Source organism: Ischnura elegans, chromosome X (genome assembly GCF_921293095.1).
Source record: "Ischnura elegans chromosome X, ioIscEleg1.1, whole genome shotgun sequence".
Classification (NCBI taxonomy): Eukaryota; Metazoa; Arthropoda; class Insecta; order Odonata; family Coenagrionidae; genus Ischnura; species Ischnura elegans.
In genome coordinates this window covers 80,459,508-80,481,565 of record NC_060259.1, presented here as the reverse complement: position 1 = coordinate 80,481,565, position 22,058 = coordinate 80,459,508, and the positions used below count along the sequence as shown (strand labels likewise).

General features: G+C 38.2%; 2 protein-coding genes across 2 annotated transcripts in view; one reads left to right on the top strand and one right to left on the bottom strand.

Moving 5' to 3' along the window:
* LOC124171926 (protein Hook homolog 3) overlaps positions 1–2,734 on the top strand; it is a 36,695-nt gene extending 33,961 nt beyond the window's left edge. Inside the window, exon 16 of the mRNA XM_046551355.1 lies at positions 64–2,734. Coding sequence (XP_046407311.1) covers positions 64–124 — 61 coding nt within the window. The 3' untranslated portion in view covers positions 125–2,734. The remainder of the gene's footprint in view (positions 1–63) is intronic.
* Positions 2,735–3,482: 748 nt separating this feature from the next.
* LOC124171927 (protein decapentaplegic-like) overlaps positions 3,483–22,058 on the bottom strand; it is a 31,689-nt gene continuing 13,113 nt past the window's right edge. The window contains exons 3-4 of the mRNA XM_046551357.1: positions 14,643–15,214; positions 3,483–6,495 (exon numbers count right to left, since the gene is read on the bottom strand). Of these exons, the coding sequence (XP_046407313.1) occupies positions 6,262–6,495; positions 14,643–15,214 (806 nt within the window). The 3' untranslated portion in view covers positions 3,483–6,261. The remainder of the gene's footprint in view (positions 6,496–14,642; positions 15,215–22,058) is intronic.

Genomic DNA, 22,058 nt, shown 5'->3' with positions numbered 1-22,058 from the left:
TTCAAAAGTCACACCTTACCATTTGAAATGTGTTTTTTTTACATTGAGTGAATTTTTTTTCAGTGACATGCACTATGAACATGCTCATATGTTACCTGCTCATCCCCAACTACAGCACCAGTGACGGATAAAGTATTCATGGCAGAATTCTAAATCGGCCCTCGCCTCTGTTCGTTTTCATTGAAGAACAGATCCTCATGAGTAACTAATTGTGACAAGGACAGTGTAAGTTTTTAATACTGGTGTAATTTATTAATAAAGCTCTGATATGTGCTGTGACATCCTTACGAAGTTAGCTGATTGCTGTGGGAGTTTCAGGGAATCAGCTTAAGTGAAATTTTTGTGTTAGACTTGTTCTGCATTGCATTGCCAGTGCTGCTAACTCCAACTTATTTTCGTGAAAGTATTTAAGACCTATTTGTTTTGTCAGAGAAAATTGTTATTATTTATTATATTCATCCAATTTATTATATAGTTGTTTATGTATCGTTTGATACATTGTGAATGGTCGAAATAGTTAAGTTACAATTGGTTTATTTATTGCCCTAGCAGTTCACTATTTTATTTCCAGTACCTTAGTTGAGGTGCCTGGTTCAATTCTTTGTTTGGGAATTCAAATGTATTGTTCTATTTGGTCCTGGGTTAAAACTTGGGTCACTTGATCCTAGCATTTCAGAGTGGACTTCATCGTTAGGAAATATCCAGTTATGCAAATACTTCAACAGTGAGATATTAGAGCTCAGTGAATTGTGTAGCACAAATTCTTATTGTTTTAGTATATGCAATCCATATTTATAATTGTTTTTGATCACCCCATTCTCTGGGTAAATACTACTCTATGTCAGATTTCGTACCACGTAGAAGACGAAGTGTTATTATCTAAATGAACATGGATCGAACTCCATTTTTTTCTCATTCCTGTTTTAAAATAGAGAAGTAATTTTATCGTAGTTAGTATCATTCTCACTTCGATTAGTTCATGTGGATCTTTGAGATCCCAAAGTAAGTCCCAATCAAGATATTTTTTGTTCTGCAGCTGTATTATTTGCTATTTTTGCATAGACTTGAAGCAAATTTATGCAGTTACCATGAAGTTGTCCAAGTAGTAAGAAAAAAAGGCTTTCGGTTTCTGAGTTATTTCCTGTGACTTACAGCCTTTAAAGCAGCGTGCTTATTTCAGGCCACCCTCCTATTAATTTTCTGACAATATCACCACCATGAATCATGTTCTGTCAATGCTAGAACTTGGAGGACTTTTTCTTCTCAAGCATTTATTTCTCTGGCAATACTGAGATGCATATTTTGGTTTGGATTCAGTTGTTGATTAATTAAGATATCCTAGGTTGTAAATGGACCTAGTGATTTTTTTGCTGTTATTTCTTGCTTTTGTTGTGTTTATTAATGGAGCTCTCATACTTTTAATTCAGGAATGAAGTTTTGGTCATTAATAATTATGATAAGTACTGTTACAGGGTAATATCCAATTTCTTTTTCTTTGATTTCTCTCTGAATAAGTTTTATCTCCGAAGAAATATTAAATTCTGGAATGTTGGGATTGAGTTATCTAGTACTCATGTATTACCATATTTGTACAGAACAGGGTGTAAATCCAAAGTTAGTCATAAAAATCTGTCATAGTTTATGTGAATTAATTTATTAGTGTTGCACTGAGGATTCTGAAAATGTTTTTATTCAAAGTAAGGAGGCTGCTTTTGAATCCTGGAAGTGGACTTCTGCTTATAGCACAATATTTTCCACCCTAGAGCTTTATCTTTCACTACTTGATGCATAGAAATTAGGCAAACAGTGTTTGCAATGTTATTCAGGATTTAATACAAGAACCTTGACTTGGTAGGCCGTATCCTGCAAATGTTAATTTTGCTAATATGAAGAGGTGGGCCTCAGTTTATATTTTAGTGAGTTTCTCCTCCTCAGGGTAAATACATGGACCTTTGTTGTGGGAGTATTTAATGAGACATAGCGTCACTGCTCAGTGTATTAATATAATATGTTTTTAGGAATAAAAAGATTCAGTTTTTAGGTACACTAAATGTTTTCTCTTGGTACTTGCTGAAGATATCAGATATTTTCAAGTTAAAGTTTCATGACATTCGGATAAGCCTCAGTTTAGTCTTTTACATTCCTCATTTTGCAATGTTTCCTCCTTCACTGTTGGTCATATATATTTCCATTTGGTGATGTACGAAATTCAATACTGGATCTCTTATCTAAAAAACTTTATAAAATCGAATAACATTATGTTATTTATATACTTTGTTGAAAATATCTTTTAAGGGTTTTAGAGATAAATAGCAACGTAAATTTAAATAAGCTCAGAAAGCATTGTGGATTCCTTTCCTTTATGCATTTCAATGCTGCGACAATCAGTCTAAACTGTATGTATTTAGTGGTAGTGTTGGCTATCCTTATGATGCAGTAATTGAATTTTAATTCAACTGCATACATATACCTCACCATTAATAGTATTTCAGTGGAGCTCAGTATGGGATTATTGCCAAGTGGAGCGAAAACATTATGCATCATTTAAAATGTTGCTTGATAAATTTTGTGCTGAATTAATTTGTATGAACAGGATTAGCCATAGCTCAAATTCTGTGTGGATTGATAAAGTGAAGTAATGTGGATATTAGATCCAGGGTGGATAATAAATCATACCTGCTTTCACCACAGTGATCGTTTCATATCTACATGTGATACACAAGTTAATAATGAGGTTTATGAACAAAAAGTACCAGGTTTCTAGGACTGGCAAATTAATTGGTCTCTGGCCTTGAGGGTGGAAGAATTTATTTACAAGCACTTTATGTGTACGTCTTCAATTTTAATTATTTTTCATCAAGAATTTTATTTCAAAGGGAACAACAAAGCAATAAATGCTGATAATGTACTGCTGATAGCAGTGGATGTAATGAAGGTTAATAGTGTGTAACACTATCGTGGTATGCAAATTATATTCTGGCATGTATTTGTTGTGGCATTGATTTCACATCTTCAAAAATTATCACCATTGCTGTTTTTCAAATTATTTTTTGTGCCAGTCCTCTGAAGTGATGTAAATTTCACTTATTACTGCCTCAAGTAATAATTTATACTATTTCTTACTCACAATTCTATGCTGGGTTAGCTGATTTTTTTCTTCATCTTGGGTGAAAGTTAAAAGGACGTTGAAGTTGATTTAAAAAGGCCAATATGTTGATGAATTCAGTGGTTGTTTTAAATCTTTCAGGTCCAGTCAGGGTAGATCCCTTAGAGTGTATTTAACGCAAAGTAAAAGTCTGTGGTAGTTTAGTTACATCTTTTTCATATTAGAAATATGTATGTACTAATTTCCTATGGCTGTTCATTTTGTGAAAATTTGTTTTATCCTAATTCAAAAGAAAATCCCTTGTAGTTTTTTAGCTTCACGGAATGCCATCTTTGCAATTTAACCTGGGCCTTGAAATAAGTTTTTTCTTCAGTCCTTTTGTAAAGTCTTTATTTTCCTCTAGTTAACCCAGTGTACGAAGTACCTGTCATGGTGTTGTTGTGTTTCATATTCTGGGAATTTATTATGGCATCATATGCTCGAGATATTTTCAAAGGGTGTCCAGTCATTTCTAAAAACTTTGTATTCACTGTTCCTATGCCTAAAATGATGTAAAATTATGAGCAGTAAAAGCTCATTTCAATTAATAGTCAAAATTGTTAAATTATTTTTTCACATGTTTATATATTGAGTGTTTATAAAAATAAAATTTTTAGTACTAAAATAAAGTTTTATTCTAGTGCATCCCTAGGTTCATACACAATTCTTGGGAAGATAGTCACAGAAATTTGCACAGGACATAGCTAGATTCTTAACTGATCCCTTCATAATCTAGTTACACTTCCTGAGTGTTTTATGTGTCAGAATTACTTGAGTTCTTGAGTTGGTGTCCCCTGTGCTAATGATGCTTTTCTCATGCAGAAGAAGACTACCTCAGCGAACATGGGATATTGCAAAGGAAAGAACAAATGTCAGCTATGACCCACATATAGGTTTGGTTGTGAATCATACCATCAAAACCCTTGAGACCCTGAGTAGTCGGAGCTCAAGCCTTCTTTTTAGTCCTTCCTATTCCTTTGGCAGCATGAATCTGGGGTTTCATAACTATTTTCTCCATGGGGTTAGGGGAGAGAAGGGGACACCCTCATGAAGGGGACCCTAGAGAACCACACATCTCAAGAAGGAAAACACCCTAGAGAAGGGGACACATCTCATGAAGGAAAGGCCAACATTTTTGCTGATAGGTGGTGATACAGACAGCTAGCGGAGCGATTTCTCATCCATCGCGACGGCTCAATCGCTCCAAGGGGAAGTCAAAAGGTGAAGTGCAAGGTGGTACAATTCGCAGATATGCATGTGGATGGATGGCAAAACGAGAAATGATATTGCACGGGGAACTCGGTGGCTGACCATGACAACTGTTGCGAAAAGGAAGTAAAATAATGATTTATTAAGTTTGTCTGTAGAAAAAGTATGCAATTCTTGCCCTTCGATGCCTCAGAAAAAAAACAATTTTCCAATGGAAACGTGATTTCATATCCAGATTGAAAAATTGACATTCTCCCGTAACGCACTTTCTATTGTAATTACCATGACAACTGATTCAAAAAGGACGTAAAACAATGATTTATTAAGTTTGTCTCTAGAAAAAGTACTAATTTCTTGTGTTTCGATGCCTCAGAAAAAAAAAACAATTTTCCAATGGAAACGTGATTTCATATCCAGATCGAAAAATTGACATTCTCCCATATCGCACTTTCTATTATAATTACCATGAAAACTGATGCAAAAAGGACATAAAACAATGATTTATTAAGTGCTATAAATACGTATGAATATGTGACAATGTGTGTCGGAAGGAAGAAAGCAGGTTAGAAATAAGTGAAATGTAATTTTTATAAATGAAGACTTATCATTCTGTAAATTATCATAGGTCCCCTTTCATCTATGTAATCCTGGGGCAAATTCTGGAGGGGGATGTGGCCTCCCTCTCACCCTCATTTCCAATGCTATTGGTGATAATCCATTGTCAGCTGATTGTATATACTCGCTATTTATTTGTCTGGTAAATTTTTTTTGCACACGCACCTGAAAATTTCTAAATCTTAATTTGAAATTGCTTAGCCAATGTTTTTTTTCCAAATGGAATTGTAATCTTGTTACTAGCGTTGTATTCTTAGCTAAGCTCTGGAACAGAAAGCTGGAGCAGTAAACTCTGCCAATAATCCTTCAAAAATTGTTTGTAAACAATTCCTAATCCCCATTGAAACCCAAGCTTTTTATTTTAAAGTTTAACTACTCGGTTGTATTAGAGGTGTTTCTTGAAAAATACAGAAAACATAGTTACTTCTTTATGTTGAAAAAAGGGGCATTAATTGTTTGAAGAGTTAAGTCAATTGGACGATAAAGGGACTGACATCCCCATGTATTGCATCTGTAGATGTGCAAAGAGCACATCTTTCTGATAACTCTTCACCAAGCTTCATTCATAGAATACAAATTAATAGCATGTCTCTTGTAGCTGAGAAAGCGCACAATTTCTCTGCGAAGAAAGGTCTTGAGTAAAAGTGTGCTTTAGTTTCTTAGGTGTCTTTGAAAAGACCAATGTTGATCATAATTTTTTAATTCTTTGTTCCTCACATATTGTTTATCAAGAGTAAATGTCAATATTCTGATCATATCATGATTTATGCCTCATTCTGCCTTTCATTATTCTGTGATGGATTGACTTCAGTTAGGAAACTAGTGATAAAAATAGCACTTAATAGATTTAACATTTCTTGTATACCTTAATTTGTGATGGTTATGTGATATTCTCTTTATTACTTGCTCCCTAACTCTTGCTACCAGAAAATCAGTTTTGGGCTGTATGATGGCTAAAAAGGCCATTTTTTTGTTAAATTGACATCGTGACTGCTTTTAATTATTCGTTTGAATGTGGTCGACTTTTCTGGTTAGGTGAACCACTGGTTACAAGAGTTGTGGGTTTGCACACAAATTTCATTCGGAAAAATTGTGTATTAAAATTGCTGGCATATTTTGGAGCAAATGCTGATGAGTACACCAATATATTAGGGCAATAGACTTGCTGTCAGCTGCAATAGGTTTGACTGAATGTAGATTCTGGACAGTCTTTCCAGTCATTGTTGGATGTATCTCTGGACTCCTTTGTAAGCATTTTTATTCTGAGTTGTTTGGACGAGAATAGTTTTTGATCATCTGCAGCCACACTCGGCAACCACCATGTCCTCATAACTAAAGTGATACGTCAGCACACCATTTTGATCCACATAGAGCACTGAGATGGACTCGAGACGAGTCGGCACACAGCAAGCACGAGAAGCCTTTCTTGGGGAGACGGAGTGCACCAATGTCTGAAGTATAGCATGCTTAGTGGGAGACAGATGCTCGCTTACAGGAAAAAAGCATTTCCCAACACATTGGTAGGCCTAAAGGGGAAAAAAAGTAGAAGAAGAATTAGTGTAGAAGGGCAGTATAGAAGTACCGACAAGTACAGTATTTGAGATATGAAGTGAAACGCTTTGCACTTTCCACATAACAATTATTTAACTACAGTCAACATGTTTCGCTGCACTGCAGCATTATCAAGACAACAAGGTGGAAAGGAGGGTTTGGGAATTTTAAACTGACCATTGGTCTGGGGTGAGGTAGGGGAGTGACTAGAGATGGATGGACTAGGATTGTGACTATTTTCAGGTGCTCTCAGATATGTAAGAAAAAATTACTTAAAAGGTGGTGCTGTCAGATTTTTTTCCCTTTATTGGATATGGACATTTGGGAACAATTGTACATAAACATCGTTTCTGCTATTAATAGGAAAGATGTTATTACTAATGACCATATTTTTCCCTTCCATTCTCTGATCTTTGACCTCCCTCAGCTAATGGGGAAAAAACCCTCCGAGCAGCTGAAAATAGTCACCATCCCCTACCTCACCTAAGACCAACGGCCAGTTTAAAATTCCCAACCCTCCTTTCCACCCCACCTTCCACCCCCAATTTCTCAAATGTTTGCGTGTGTGCATTTTTGTATTTATATTGGCATGGTTAATTTCTTGGTTTAGTCTTGATAATGCCGCAGTGCAGTGAAACATGTCGACTGTAGTTTTATAAATTTTTATGTGGAAAGTGCAAAGTGTTTCACTTCATATCTCATAATGGATCTCCACAAAGTATCTGCCTCATCCATCCAATTCATGTACAGTATTTGATCTGCGTTAAGACTACCCCCTCTTTTGGGTCTCCCAACATGAAAGCATGTCTTTTGATTTTAAATATCTAATAACTTTAACAAATTAAAGTATCATTATTCTCAAGCTCTTAGAATACAATCAAATATATTAAATTCTGAATCGTTTGCAGTGGATAATTATGTTTCATTAAATATGACATAAACTGGAGAGCAGTGAAATGTTATTGAAAGCAAATTATTCAATACTTTGATGGATTTAACTTTCATCAAATTATGTATGCCCCTTGCTGAGAAATAGGTATTGAAAAATGTACAATATGCTCATTGTTAGTCAGTATTCCACGGTACAGATACATAGTATCTACATTGTGGTGGAGTCAGATTTTTCTTCCGTGGAGACAATTTTATAATGCAGCCTTCCCTCCTTGGAATCCTGGATGGAATAAACTATAACCGTACAATTACTTTTTTGCTCGTCATCGTCTGATTTTAAATTTATCATTTTAAATACAATCCCGTTTGCAATCTCTAATGATCAAAATCAACTCTTTCGAGTATAAATCATAATTTCAAGGACAACATTAAGAGTTAATAAAGGTGGTTGAACTTTATATTCTTGCCCATTCTTCAAGCAAGTTATGAGATGCTACGTGGCACAAAAAATGGCAAAGCAACTGAACTTCAAAGTCTGCAAAGATATTTCTAGGAGGGTTCCTTTTTAACACTTTCAGCCCTAAGGTAAAAATTTTAATTTTTCCCAGATCCGAAAATATTTTAATAGCGCAGTCGGCCGTCATCTCTTGATGACACTCAGATCTGGGCAGAGTCCGGCGCGTCATCTATAGATGACGCTCGGTCTCAAAGTGTTAAAAAGAACAAAAAGACTATCTCTTTCTAAAGATTATTTAGTGAAAGTTAATGGAAGCATATCTGCATGTCCTGTGGTAGAAGCCAGAACAGGAACACTGCTGGAAAGCAGTGTACATGAGGCACAGTAGACAATTTATTATAGTATGTGAGTAAGATTGGCCTCTGAGACATTGCAGGTAGATATTTCATGTGCCTTTCTCATTTCCCTGAGTTCTGAAAGTGGATGCAAACTGCATTTCAGAACCCACTCCCTGTTAATCTGAGTCAGTTGTATTAGTTTAAAGTCATTAAAATCAAAATAAAAAAGTTTTAACGAGTTTGGAGATGTATTGAAATTTAGTCGTTGCCTCCTACAAGAAAATTTAGCAGTGACAAGAAAGTTGTGCTACTCACCTTAGTAATAATAATAATAATAATAAAATGCCTTTATTCGGTCGAGGTGGAGACTAAGAAGTCCCCTCTTCCATCTAACCCCTCCATAGCGTCAATCAAACAAATTAAAAAATGGTAGACGTTTACAACACAAAGGATATATTATATACACTGTTTGTGAAATATCAAAAATATAAACAACTATAAAAACCCACTGCAGGAAAAAGTCCACACAAGAAGGGGGGCGTGAAAAACCTGCGAAAATCTTAGTGTGGGACTTGGGAAAGTAATGTTCTAACGAAATAACAAGGGGCTGGGGAATCTGAGGCGAGCATTGTATCAGAGTGGGATGAGCGCCTTCACCTTAGGATCCTGGTTTTAACCCTGGCGAAGCTTTCAGACTCCCCCACATTAAATCCTCAAAGTGTGTGGTGGCCCAAAGAAAGGTACTGCCGGAATGCACCCTGAATGTGTTCCAATAGAATGGCAGGCAGAATATTTTTTCTAGTTCCATGTATTACACTAATTACTAGCAAATATAAAATAAGTGATTAGAATCGCAATTCCAATTTTTGTACTCCTCAAAACTGTTGCCTAGTGTTTTAAGTACCACTCGGGACTAAATTGTGAGTGATATATTTTCGCCAGAAAATCGTAGTGGTAGGTAAAATAAAAAGAAATGACCTTAATTTGTCTTCAAGGCTAATTTTGAATTTCGTGAATTAAGGAAAGAAAATCTTAATTTTAATTGTTCCACATATATTCAGGTTAAAGCGTAGAAAAGCAATAAATCGGGAGTTAATTCTTTTATTCCAAAAAACTTTCTTACTTTTAAGGTTACATGGTACATTAACTCGTACAAGTTAATGTACGTTTGCGTGCATGATTTTAGTGGACCGGAACGGAACATGTACGAATGCATGAACCAAATTAGAACAGGTTCTATTTTCTGTGCATGCATTCGCACAAGTTGGGCAGTTACACGGTGCATTTTGGCGTTCATTCTCGCGTTCATACATTAAGACATTGACCCGTACGTGTTAATGTATCGTGTAACCATGGTTAACCATGGCATGGCCTCCAGGCCTTAAAAATCATTGGAAAACAGTACGTAAATGTAAAGGAGGATAAAAGGAGACTGTCAAACCAATGAACTGTACTTAAATCGCTGGCCATCAATGTCAATTATATTTCGCGGTAATCCATTATGACTCCGCGAAAGTTCCCGCTATTCGAAGAAGCTGTATGTTAAGGTCACTGAGGCAAAAATCCTCCGAGCTCAGAGGTTTCAAAGGCAAATGTTTCCACTGCGAGTATACGGTACCAGGAGCTAACCTCCTAAGCTGCCCATTTAACTTCAAGTGTTATAACCTGAAGGTTACTACTCGTCCTCCTTTCCAGTGGCGCAGCAAGGGGGGGGTTTTGGGGGTAAACCCCCCTCCCCCCCAGAGCTCAGAGAAATTTTTAATTTTAATCCATTTTACTTATTTGGGTCAGTATTGCTTATAGAATAGTGTAAGGATTAATCAAATATCCATCAGAAGGCCGTAAAACTCGCCATTTTGAACCATTATTCTTAAAATTTTTCGAAAGGAGGGCCATCGCAACTCCTGCTTACCCTAGCAGGTATGCAATACCTCCACACCCCTAAGTATTATTTGTGCCTAAAACCCCCCTAGCCTTAATTCTTCGCTGCGCCCATGCTCCTTTCAACTATTTTGTTGACAGTCGAGCGATTCTCAGCGGAGATGAGTGAGGGAAATAGGATGTTAGGGAATGTGAGGTAAGCCATGTAAACAAATTTTAATGAAACCGGTTATGACTATACCTCCGAGCATATTATACTGGTCTGGTATGCAGCTTGAAAAAAAATGTATTTTAAGGCCGCAGTGGCTTCAAATCTACAAGGGGGGATGCCATTTTGGAGATTTTACATAGTTTATTGGACTGATTCGTAATGAACAGAATTATACAATCGGCTTCAGATGTTTGTTTTCATATACTTTTAAAATTTTGTATTCAAAAATTGTCTCCCGGGTAAGATGACTACAGAATGAAATGTTTCATTGCTCCATTTATGAAATTATTAAAAATTACGTAGGAAAAAATTGTAAGAATTCTAAATTGGTCGAAATTAACTAAAATTATTTATCTCGCTTAGAGCACAATAATTAATTTGGCCATAATTCATTATTTTAATTTATTCAGCTCAGTGATGCCAGTGCTCAATGAAAATTCAAATCTTTTTAGTAATTCTATCTATAAGCATGTAATTTAAAAGATAGGTGGACATTATTTTCATATGTAGTTCCTACCATAGCCGAAAGAATCGCGCATGAATTAGTATCCGACATCCCATCGTTCGAAGGGCAGTAAGAGTGGAAGATTGATTTGAATATTTCGTCCATTTTTAATCAGATACCGAAAATACCTCATCACCAATCTGAGCGCTTCTTCTGTGTCAGCTAGTACTTCTATATCAATGACATATCGATATGTCTTACAATCATCGCTAGCTAATTCAATGGAGATAATCTCTTTTCACATCTTGGGGTATACATCTGTTCCCCATCAGTGAATCATGCTCATTATCAGCTCCTTATTGATGCAAGCTGAACTAGGTCAGAGTCAGACGAACTCATTCCGTGGCCGCGTCAGTGGTAGGAGGAGAGTTCCTCTTTTCCCAATGTGTGGCAGTGTACCGCTTAGTCAAATGTTGAAATTCGCGAGATATTTTTTGGTCAGCGATGTGACACAGATTTCGCTACGACTAGTGGGAATAATCCACTAGCCTCTCCCTGTTAGAAGAGAAACATTCCTATACATACGCCTGTATCTGCATGATATCCGGCGAAATACGTGGGAAGGGTTTATTTCATTATTGATGACGATAGGGTCGTTTCCTTCGCCAAAGAAAACGAAAGGCACTGATTGCGATTCGTTACCCACCATTGGTGTATTCGTAATACACAAATTATTTGGTCTTAGAAATACCGGTTTAGACGAATGGCAATGGTCAATTTTAATCGCATTTGAAAAAGGCCAGATTGGCGCCCATGCGATGCCACTCCACGTGACGTCACAGGGAACTAGTTTCTATACGACTAGATAGGAGTTTTACATCGTCTGAGATTACCAATGCATGCATGAGGCACAGAGCTCAGGAAAACATGTCTTAAAAATCACCTATTAAAACTGCCTATGGTCGGAAAGTTTCCAAGGTATTAACAATCCTTATTTAAGCCAAGCGCTACCTGCTAGCAGCCTGCATCAGAGTGGCGCACATATTCTCGCCCCAAGGTCACCTCACTCGGCGGCAGCGGGAACCAGAATGACGTCACACGGGCTTTTCCCATCATTCATACTTAGCCGTCGCGTTTCCGCGCGCTTGAAAATATTCACTTTTTATTTGATCGTGAAAAATAGATATTGTCATTAAAAAATCTAAAAGTGTGAAATGCGTACTCCAGGAGTAATAATCTTTCGATTTAGGCAATAAAAATATAAAAGGAAACCACCCTATTACTGCTATAATTTTTGTTATTTTCAAGTATAACAAGCTTTTAAACTTCGAAATCCCCAAGTAAATGACCAGTAACCCTACAAACCCAAACTATAACGCCCAGCGATGTTATATTGAGTAAATCCGCATCAAAGCTTGAAAGTACATGTACCGACAGTTTCGTCTCTGCTGCTGGAGACTTCCTCGGGGTAATGAAATTGTTTGTTGCTCGTAAATTTTTTGTAGCAGCAAGCGGGTGAAGGTCTTGGATGCGCTGAGAGTAAAAGTGGGGTAGTTTCTCAGTACAAAAACTTCAAAAACAGCCCCTCTCTCCTATGAATTTGCCAAAATGAGAACAAAGCGACGATTCCCGGGTCCATTCATGCAGAAACAAAAAAATGGCGGAACGTGGAAATCAAAATGTGTAAAAAATGGCCTTCTTCCATTCTTTTAGTATTAACTAGTTATCGTTTCAATGCATTGAAAACTATAACTTTAGTTGGTGTAATCCACATCAGTGGGGCAGCGAGGGGGTTTTGGGGTTTAACCCCCCCCCCCCCCAAAGCTCAGAGAAATTTTTAAGGTTAATCAATTTTATTTAGTTGGATTAATATTACTTATGTAATGCTGTAAGGATTAATAAAATATCCATCAGAAAGCCGTAAAACTCACCATTTTGAACCATTTATCCTAAAACCTTTTCTGGCAGAGGGCCCCCGCACCTCACGCTTACCCTCGCGGGTATTTCATACCCCCTAGACCACCAGAATTAGTTGCGCCTGAAACCCCCCCAGGCGTAATTCTTAGCTGCGCCCCTGATCCACTTACATAGGTTTTATACTTCTACCTCCTCGTGTTTATTAGTATCTTATTACTCCACCTTTGCTGAATGGTTTTTCAATGTTAAAGCTAGGTTTACACCTGCGAGAAATCGCGCGATTTTTCTGTCTGACAGTCAAAATTGCAAGTGTAAACAGGCCGGCGAGCAGTGTCGCGACAGCTGTCGCGAGAAGTGTCGCGAGCTGGGTGGCGGAGTGTCTGACACTCTTGATTGCATGACAAAGATAGTGCATAGATAGTACAGCGCCAAACATATAGCTATGCATGGTACCGTTTCAGTGGCACAAATTTTCTCTCAAGTAGATTGGGATGGACAATTTTACTACTTTACTAGTATTAGCTATTCTTATAAAATTTGAAGAAAATTATAATTGAACTGTTATAACTTCCGAACGATAACTTTAGGAGAGATGCAGTTTAAGACATTTTATTAAGCATTCAGTATGCTATAAACATTGTAGCCTAAATTTCATCAAAATCGTTGGAGATAATTTTTTCTAAAGATTAATTTTAGAAAAAAGTAATTTTTGTCAAAAAATCTTAAAAATCAACCTAAAAGAAGGAAAAAAAGTATCCGGTTATTCATTAACTAAAACCGCATACCCAATTTGGTCAAAATCGCTCCATCCGTTTGATTACTGTGGATACTTAGACATACAATCAGGCCAATATAACGAATAAAAACCATTATAAGTACCAGAGGAAAGAAAACGTGGGACAATAACTATCAGCCGCAGACTCGCTGATATCGATTCCTTCAAAACAATATGTCCTGTTTTTGGACTTATGGCCCAACAAAGTAGAGCAGATTCTCCAGCTCTGCAGCAGACATCCCAATGAAATTCCTAAACTGTTGAGGGTCCTCCATTTGTAACTCATTTACTAAAGTCGTGAAAGCTCTCAAATGTTGCCTTCTATCAATCCATCCCTTAACCCAGATACTCCTCTTTCTTTTTTTCTGTTTATGTAATCTATGCCAATAATCAATTAACACTAGCGCAGCAGCAGTTTGCGAAAGTCTACTTCGTGGCATTGTAAAAAGCTACTGACCATGGTATGGGAGGGACCACTTCCGCGAGTTGAAATTGCTCCGAATGCTGTCACTTGGAAACGGATTTCATACCAACTGTCGCAACCAGCAGTGACACTGGCTCGCGCGAGAGCTCGCAAAATAACTCGCGTCCAACTTTCGGGAAAAATTGCATCTGTGAGTTTACACTATAAAGAATGCGCGAGAATGTAATTAACGGCTGTTCAGCTCTGTAAACATTTCTATGTAAGTTGCAATTATTCATGGAAAGTGTACATGTTGCATGCTGTAATCATTCGCATTATACTTGCAATGTAATGTGCAAGAGAATGATATTTTTTCTTGGAATAAGATTTGACGCTGAGGGGTCGCAGTAAAAGGCTCGTCTAGGATTTTGTATTTCAAATTGAATCCCGAAAATAATTCCAAGCTTTTTCAAAAAATACATTTCAATTTTGTTTTGATTTTCCAATCTTAAGTTATATGGCTAAAGGGTTCGATTCTAGTTAAAAATAAATATAATGTGTAAGAAAATGAGATTGTATTCCTAGAGTAAGACCTGAAGAAAAACGGTCTCACTAAAAGGTTCGTGTAGAATTTTTTTAAATTTCCAATCAAACCCCGAAAAGAATTCCGAGCTTTTTGAAAAAAAGCGGTTCATTGTTTTGATTTTCCAATCACAATTTGGCCAGTTAAAACTGAATGCTTCCTAGTAATTTATCGTAGGTTAACCAAATCTGGACTCATGACTTACATAACAGATAAAATACCTCATAGCCATCGGGAGCTACAATCCAGGTGTCATAGTTTATCTCTGCAAAGTCCACATAGAGGGGCTGGCGGCGACACGAGTTGCGTGGGGGCTTCTTTTTCGCTCCGGACAATTCTTTGAACCTCGGAAGTTCGGGCACCCGGCTCCAGATCATGTTCGTCTCTTCCTCATATTCCTCCTGGATGGTTCGTCGGACGCGTCCCTTCCTTCGACTGCTCGGCGGAGCGCGTTTATCTCCGAGCGTGTAGAAAAGCAACAGCTGAGGTGGGTCTGGTAACACGTGCTCCTCTGGGAACATTGATATCGTCGCACCCTCTTCGCCTTGCAAGTGGACCTCAAGGTGAAGCAGTCCGTTGGATCTCAACGACATTCTACGGGCTTCCTCGGACTGTGGACCGGGGAATAGAGCAGCGGTGACGTTCAGCGACAGGGTCGGTGCGGCAACAAGGGAAGAATTGTTGAGCTCCTGCCGGTGGTGGTTCATGGGAATGGAGTCCAGCCTAATAGTTGACTGCCGATGACGGTCCTCTTTTTTCGGTACCAAAAAGACGTGGGCCATACTAGATTTTCCTGGAACAAAAAATATGAATGCTTTAGTGTAGGCTGAATATTAAATAAATACTACTGTTCTTGGACATGATTCGTCGCTAAGAATGAAAACACTTTCTAATAATAATTATTAGAAAGTGCTTAAACATAAATTTGAAGAAAAATGGATCTGTAAGGGTAAAACTGTTGCAAATTAATACTGTTCTTGGGCATGATTCGTCCACTAAAAACAAAAAAAGATAAAATATTATTAGAAATTCTGTAGAAGCAAAATTTAGGAAATAACGGATACATAAGAGTAAAACTATAGGAAATTACTATTGTTCTACGACATTCGTCCACTAAAAGTAAGAAAAAGATAAAATATTATTATAAATTATGCACGAACATAAATTTAGAGAATAACCGATACGTATGGGTAACACTTAAGCAAATTACTATAGCTCTTGAACATAATTCGTCAACTAAAAACTAAAAAAAGATTAGGTATCACGACAAATTACGTACAAAGATAAATTTATAGAATAACGGCTACGTAAAAGTAAAAATGTATCGCGAAATAAAACTATGGATTATGTAATGATATAACGTATCCTGTAAGTTCACAGAGTCAGGTAGCAAGAAATTACCAAAACTTTGTCCATGTCAACACGTTCTCAGCCACAAATCATCTCTCGCCATTTTCCTCTAAAAAGTACCTTTTACTGAAATAGTGAAATCGTGGTAATATGCTTTTCCAGCAATTTATTAGAAAATGAATCAAATGAGTCTCAGTCTCTTGTCGTAAACGGTTGTGTTTGAGCTGCAACTTTGAGTTCCATTTCAGTGCTATTCGTGTGACCGAGTGATTTAAGGCATCATTTAAATAGTTTACCGCGGACTAGCCGACGCCGCGGCGTAACTTCACGTTGTCATCCGCGAGTGCACATTAAGAGCGGAAATTCCGCTGAGGAAAACTCATTTGCCTTGACCATGAAAAAACTCCGTAGAAGAATAAGTATCGTGGTAAAGCAAGTGGTAGAATACATATCGCGGATTGGATGTATCTAGGGCAAGGTAAGTGATTTTTTAATGTAGAATTTTCGTTGATTAAGCGTAATAAAATTAACACTAGAAATACCGACTTGATATCCCTAGAACTACCGAATGGAGTCATATTGACTCCTACCTTATCATTATATATTTTTGCTGATTATTTTAGCTTTATTTGATAAATTACGTAAGGTAATCATTTTTGTTTGATATGCGAAATTCGAAAGTACATCAGGCGATCGCGTATATCGCGAGGAGTCAAAAAGACTTCATCGGTAGTTCTAGTGATAAACTCAATGAAACTGTTTGCTGTATAAGTGAAAGTAATAGTTCCATGTTGTGTATAGCTCTGCTAAAAAGTTCCAAGCATCTAAAGGCGCATAACGGCAGGAGAAAGATGGCAGGAGTGGGTAGAGGCGGTTGTTTTTTTTTTTTTTTTTTTTGTTTTTTTTTTTTTTTTGGAGGGGTGGGGGGTGATTTCATTGCTTGCCGCGGCGCCTTGGCGTTATGCAATAATGAATATAGGCTCTCTATCCGTAGACAAGTCGCTTTTAGATAGTTATCAATCCTTTTTAAACAGTTAAGATATTCATAAATAATTTTAAAATAGTTAATATTTTTTATCACTTTTAATCATTGTCTGTTTACCTGATGAAATGAAAACTTTCTTCGTCAAAACTTTCGCGCGTACTCGGAATGTTTGGTAAAAAACTTTTGAGTTATGTCGCCGCTTCAATTTTCGTGTGGCCCCAACGCTTCCCGACCGATCAGAGATTCCTTTGAAAAAGTGGCCAGCATCGGTCGGGAAACGTTGGGGCCAACCAAAAGTTGCTCAAAAGTATTTTCTCTAGCGTTAAAACTTACACTGGGGAGTCTCCTCGAAGGTTACTATCTCTTCAATTTTTTCATAAATGTCAGGGTAGAGCGTCCAACATTGATCCGTCAATGGAAGTGTGGAAGAAGACCAAGGGAGGGGTTATTTGGAGAGGAAGGCCCTCGGCCGCATTGGCGCAGCTAGGAATTAAGGCTGGGGGGATTTAGGTGCAACTAATACCGGGATGTGTGGTGGTATAGAATACCCACCAGGATAAGCGGTAGGTGCGAGATTAATAAATTTATTTATTTAAGTAAATTTCACATACAGCCGTGACGCCAATTTACAGTGAAATTTTTAACAATGACATGCATTAGACACAATACAATAACAATATAAAAACTAACAAAGAATTAACCAGTAGGGAAGTATAAAATTCAATTAGCAGACATATGGGTCAGAGCTTGTGCGGTGAATTTTTTGCGTGACAGGTAAAAAGGATTTATGGAATGAGGGAGCGAATTTAGAAGGGAGGAAAGGCGATATAAGGATGAGCGCTTGGTCAGGGAAATTCTGGGAATAGGAAGGTGGAGTAGGGAGAGCGAGCGGGTGGAACGAGTTGGTATTGTAAAATTCAACTGAGAGAGGAGTTCAGGGCAGTCAAAAGTCGAGTTCAAGATGTTGTGTGGAAAGTTGAACTCCGTTTTAAGTCTGAGATTCTGCAGATTAGACAAGGAAAGAGAAGACAATACAGAATCAGGGGACATATTGCGTAAGTGAGGGATTCTATGCCTGACTATTTTGGCAAAGAAGTGGGGGATGCAGTCAAGGGATTTTAGGTTAGTCGGGGCTGACATGGACCAAATTGGAGAGCAATACAAAACTATGGGAAGGACAATCGTTGAGAAATAGGAGTGGAGTGCAATGGGGTCCTTAATTTCCGTGAAGCGGTAAAGAAGGCCTAACAGAGACATGGCTTTCTTTTTTACAGTCTGAATGTGGTCGGAATAGTTTAGTTTGGGGTCGGTTATAACGCCCAAATCTTGCATCGTCGTAACTCTGGTCAAGGGAGATGAATTAATGGTGTAGTTGAAAGTGACGGGTTGTGTTTTTAACGCTATAGTCATGATGCTGCATTTTTTAGGGTTGAGCTTTAATTTTCAAGTGTCACACCACTGGGAAGCTTTATTTAGGGCAATTTGGAGATCTCTGCAGTCAGAGGTGTTTTTTATCTCCTTGTAGATCTTGCAATCGTTCGTATATAGAAGAGTGTGTGTTTGGGAGGACAGAAGGTGGGACGGAAGATCATTAATATTAAATTGCAGAATATTAAGATAATAGTTTAAAATGGCGAGTTTTACGGCTTTTTGAGGGATATTTTATTAATGCTTACACTGTTCTATTAGTAATATCAATCCAATTAAGTAAAATGGATTAAACGTAAACATTTCTCTGAGCTCTGGGGGGGGGGGGGGGTTGTCCCCCAAAACCTCCCCCTCGCTGCGCCACTGCTCGGCTATAGGCATTTAAGGAAAGGCACGGTCTTCAGGGCGGCCCATATAATGGGGTAATTCTTAGCCGTTTACCTAATGAAATTAAACGCCAGATGGTTGGCAATGAGTGTAAACTACTCAATTGAGTTCCGAGTAAAAATGGTCACAGAAAACCTTACCCCTCTGTCAATACAGTTCGTCAAAAAGGTCTCGGCTGGGACGGAAACGGGTTTTCGCGTAGGTGCCACCAAAATTTATTCGGGCTCTCTATACTCTTCAGTGTACGCTGGAAAGGTACCACTGGTCTCTTACACTTTTTTGTGCTATTTGTCCCATTCCTGTGTTTTAACATACAAACAATCCCACCGAAGAAGTAAATTTATACACCGGCAGTAGGATCTGTTCATGATATAAATTACGGGAAGAAAATTGCGGATCGTGGTCTACCAATCAGTCATGGAGGAGAGCCCAAAAAATGCAGAAGATTTGAAGCAGTGGACATTCGAGACCAACGGTATTTTTACCGCCAACCCTGACCTGGAGGAGGAAGCGTGTCTTCAAACATTAGGCTGGCCAACTGTGCTCTTCGGAAGAGCTAACGGCACCGTTGGAGGAGGCGCTAACAAAGTAATCAGCAAGTGAACCAAGTGAGTCAAATAAATGGGTGTATAAGGGGAGGACCCAGGGCAGTGACGAATTTAGGGGGGAGTCACAGAGGTCATGGACCCTCAAAATTTTATCAAAAATTTCTAATTTTTTATTAGTTAAATAGTTTTATATCCTTGTAAAGGAGTAAAGGGAGTTCGTATGCAAATGCATGGCTTCAAGTCCTAAACGTGAGAAAAGTTTGAGCTGCACGTATCGTAGTGCTTGGCGTAAAAAATGGGTATTTTAACAAATGTTACACGGGAAAACGCCCCTCTCTCCAGGAGGGTATTCCATACTCCACAAACCAAGGTCAGGCCCTCAAAAATTCAATGCTGAATTTGCCCCTGATCCACGGCGGCCAGCCGGCCGGCAATTTATGTGAGAGATTAGCTTGTTCATGAAAACTACTGTAATTTAAATTTTTGGTAATACGAATCGTCATAGGATGACATTTCGTGTATCATAAGTTGTATGATTTTTTCAATAACAGTTTAACGCAGTAAACCGGCCTACTAAATCTGCAGTGTAGCCATTTCGTACTTTATGTGGTCATATTTGCAATCGAAGACCCAAAAATTCCTGTTTATCAAATTTCAAAGCCATGAAAAAATTCTTTTATATTTTGGCCAGATTTTCGGGTTATGGCCCCACAATGCGCAATGAAGAAATTTTAGATCGTATAGGCATTCTAACGTGGCGTGACGTGGACGTTGACAGCAGCAGAGAAGTCTAGAGTTAAATGAAATAAAATAACTATGTTTTATTCCACACTTTATTTTAAATCGTACGACCCGGGTTTCAACATCCAGTGTTATCATCAGGTAATGATAACACTAAATGTTGAAACCCGGGTCGTACGATTTAAAATAAAGTGTGAAATAAAACATAGTTATTTTATTTCATTTAACATGAAGCCATTCCACAAAATAACGCCTGAGACCGTGTCTTATATTAGAAGTCTAGAGTGGCTAGCATTCGAAATGTGTTGCTACGGAAGAATGATGAAGATAAAACGGATCGACCGAGTTAGTGAGGAGGAAGTGCTGTGAAGAGTGGGAGAAAAGAGAATTTGTCTAAAAACCAGGGATTTCAAGTGAAACGAAACGAAAATGTTTCGTTTCGAACCGAAGGTAAACGAAAATACGAGGCCTAAGTTACGTTTTGCTCCTGCACGAAATTAAAATCACCAAGGAGTTTAGTTTCGACCCGGGACGAAAATTTACTCCCGGGAACGAAAATAAATTAATCGAAACTCCACTGCTCATAGTTAAGTTTCGATCTCAAAATTTGAGTGGAGGGGGGATAAGAGAGAATAGTTTCCACCCATTATGTTTGACATGCGTGTAGAGAGGCTAAAAAATTGAGCTTAAAAATCGAATGGCCGGTTTGCTTTCACCGTTCTCCTGTTAGTGGTGAAAATATGAGTGCCCCATGCATCTAATGGCGGTAGGCCGAACCTCTGCTTCATTCAACCATACTTCGTACGCGGTGTGTGGGTCGAAACTAAATTGTTCTGAGGCGAAGCACTTGGTCCCTCCGGTGCGAAGCATTATCTGCGTTTCGTTTCGTCCCCGAGTTTTACTTTATTTTCGACCCGAAGTAGTTTTGACTCCGATTTCGTTTCGACCCTGAGTTAAGCTCCCCGGGTTTATGATGGGATTAGGTAGGATAAAATTGATTAATTAACACATGGCTATGTAGGTGGGAATTCTTCATAAGCAAAACCGGAAGTGAGAGGCTTTTACAAGCAAACAAAAGAAGTTCAAAAATCAAAAGAAACAGATGAAACACAACTATGCACAAAAGAACTTGGCAAGAGTTTAAATCTAGATTACAATTTCCAACAGTTTTAATCCATTTCGTTTCGTTTCTACGTTTCGCTCAAGGGAACGCAGCTATTGAAGTTTAACTGGTTATAACTTTCGTTTAGTTTCCCTTGCCATCCCTGCCAAAACCCTTAAGAAGGACAACTTAGTTGGCCAAATTATGGGGCATGGTGATTTGCTGTAGACAATTGTAGAAGGACATGTGGAAGGGATTAAGGGCAAGGGACGGCCCCGAATGAGTTACATAGGACAGGTTATAATAGGTGTAAAAAGAGGAAATACGTCGCTATGAAAAGGTTAGCGGATAGGAGAGAAGAATGGAGAGCTGCGTCAACCCAACGTTAGGATTGTTGACTTATTGTAATGATGATAGTCTGTCCATCTCTCTGCCGCTAAAACCTATCGTAGTACTTTATATCCGTATGCGTAGTAAATTATATGTTGGCGATATTATATTTTCTCTATTTTTTCTTATTAATGAGGGGAGCATGGTAGCCTATTGGGTAGAGCATTAGGCTGCAGGCGTTAGGGTCCAGGGTTTAAATCCTTGGTGAATTCTTTGCACACCTCCAAATATAATCCTCGAAGTGCCAGGTTGCCAAGGGAAAGAATCAGGCCCCCTACCGTGAATGTAAGATATTCACACTCCACTTGCTTAGTCTTGAGAGAGCTTAACCCTCACCTATCCGAACAAGTCTTCGGAATGAAACATTGAGTGAATGATATATTTTTCATGTGATATCAGGGAGTGGGTGTGTAAAGTTACTAGGGATGGACGGATCCAGGATTTTTTTCGGATTCGGATCGGATCCTTGATTTTCGGAGCCGGATCTTCCGGATCGGATATTTTCGGATCCAAATGCATTTTCAAATTCCTGACGCTGAGGTTCCCCCAATGATTGTTCAATCTCTTGGGAAAAGTCGCACTATGTGTCAGTCGTATTTTGCCTTTTTTATTTTCCACGGCTGAAATTCTCCTACGTAACCTCAGCGAGAGCTTTCAAACAAAACGGTTCATGAGTAGGACAAGAATCGCATTCTGCGGCGCATTT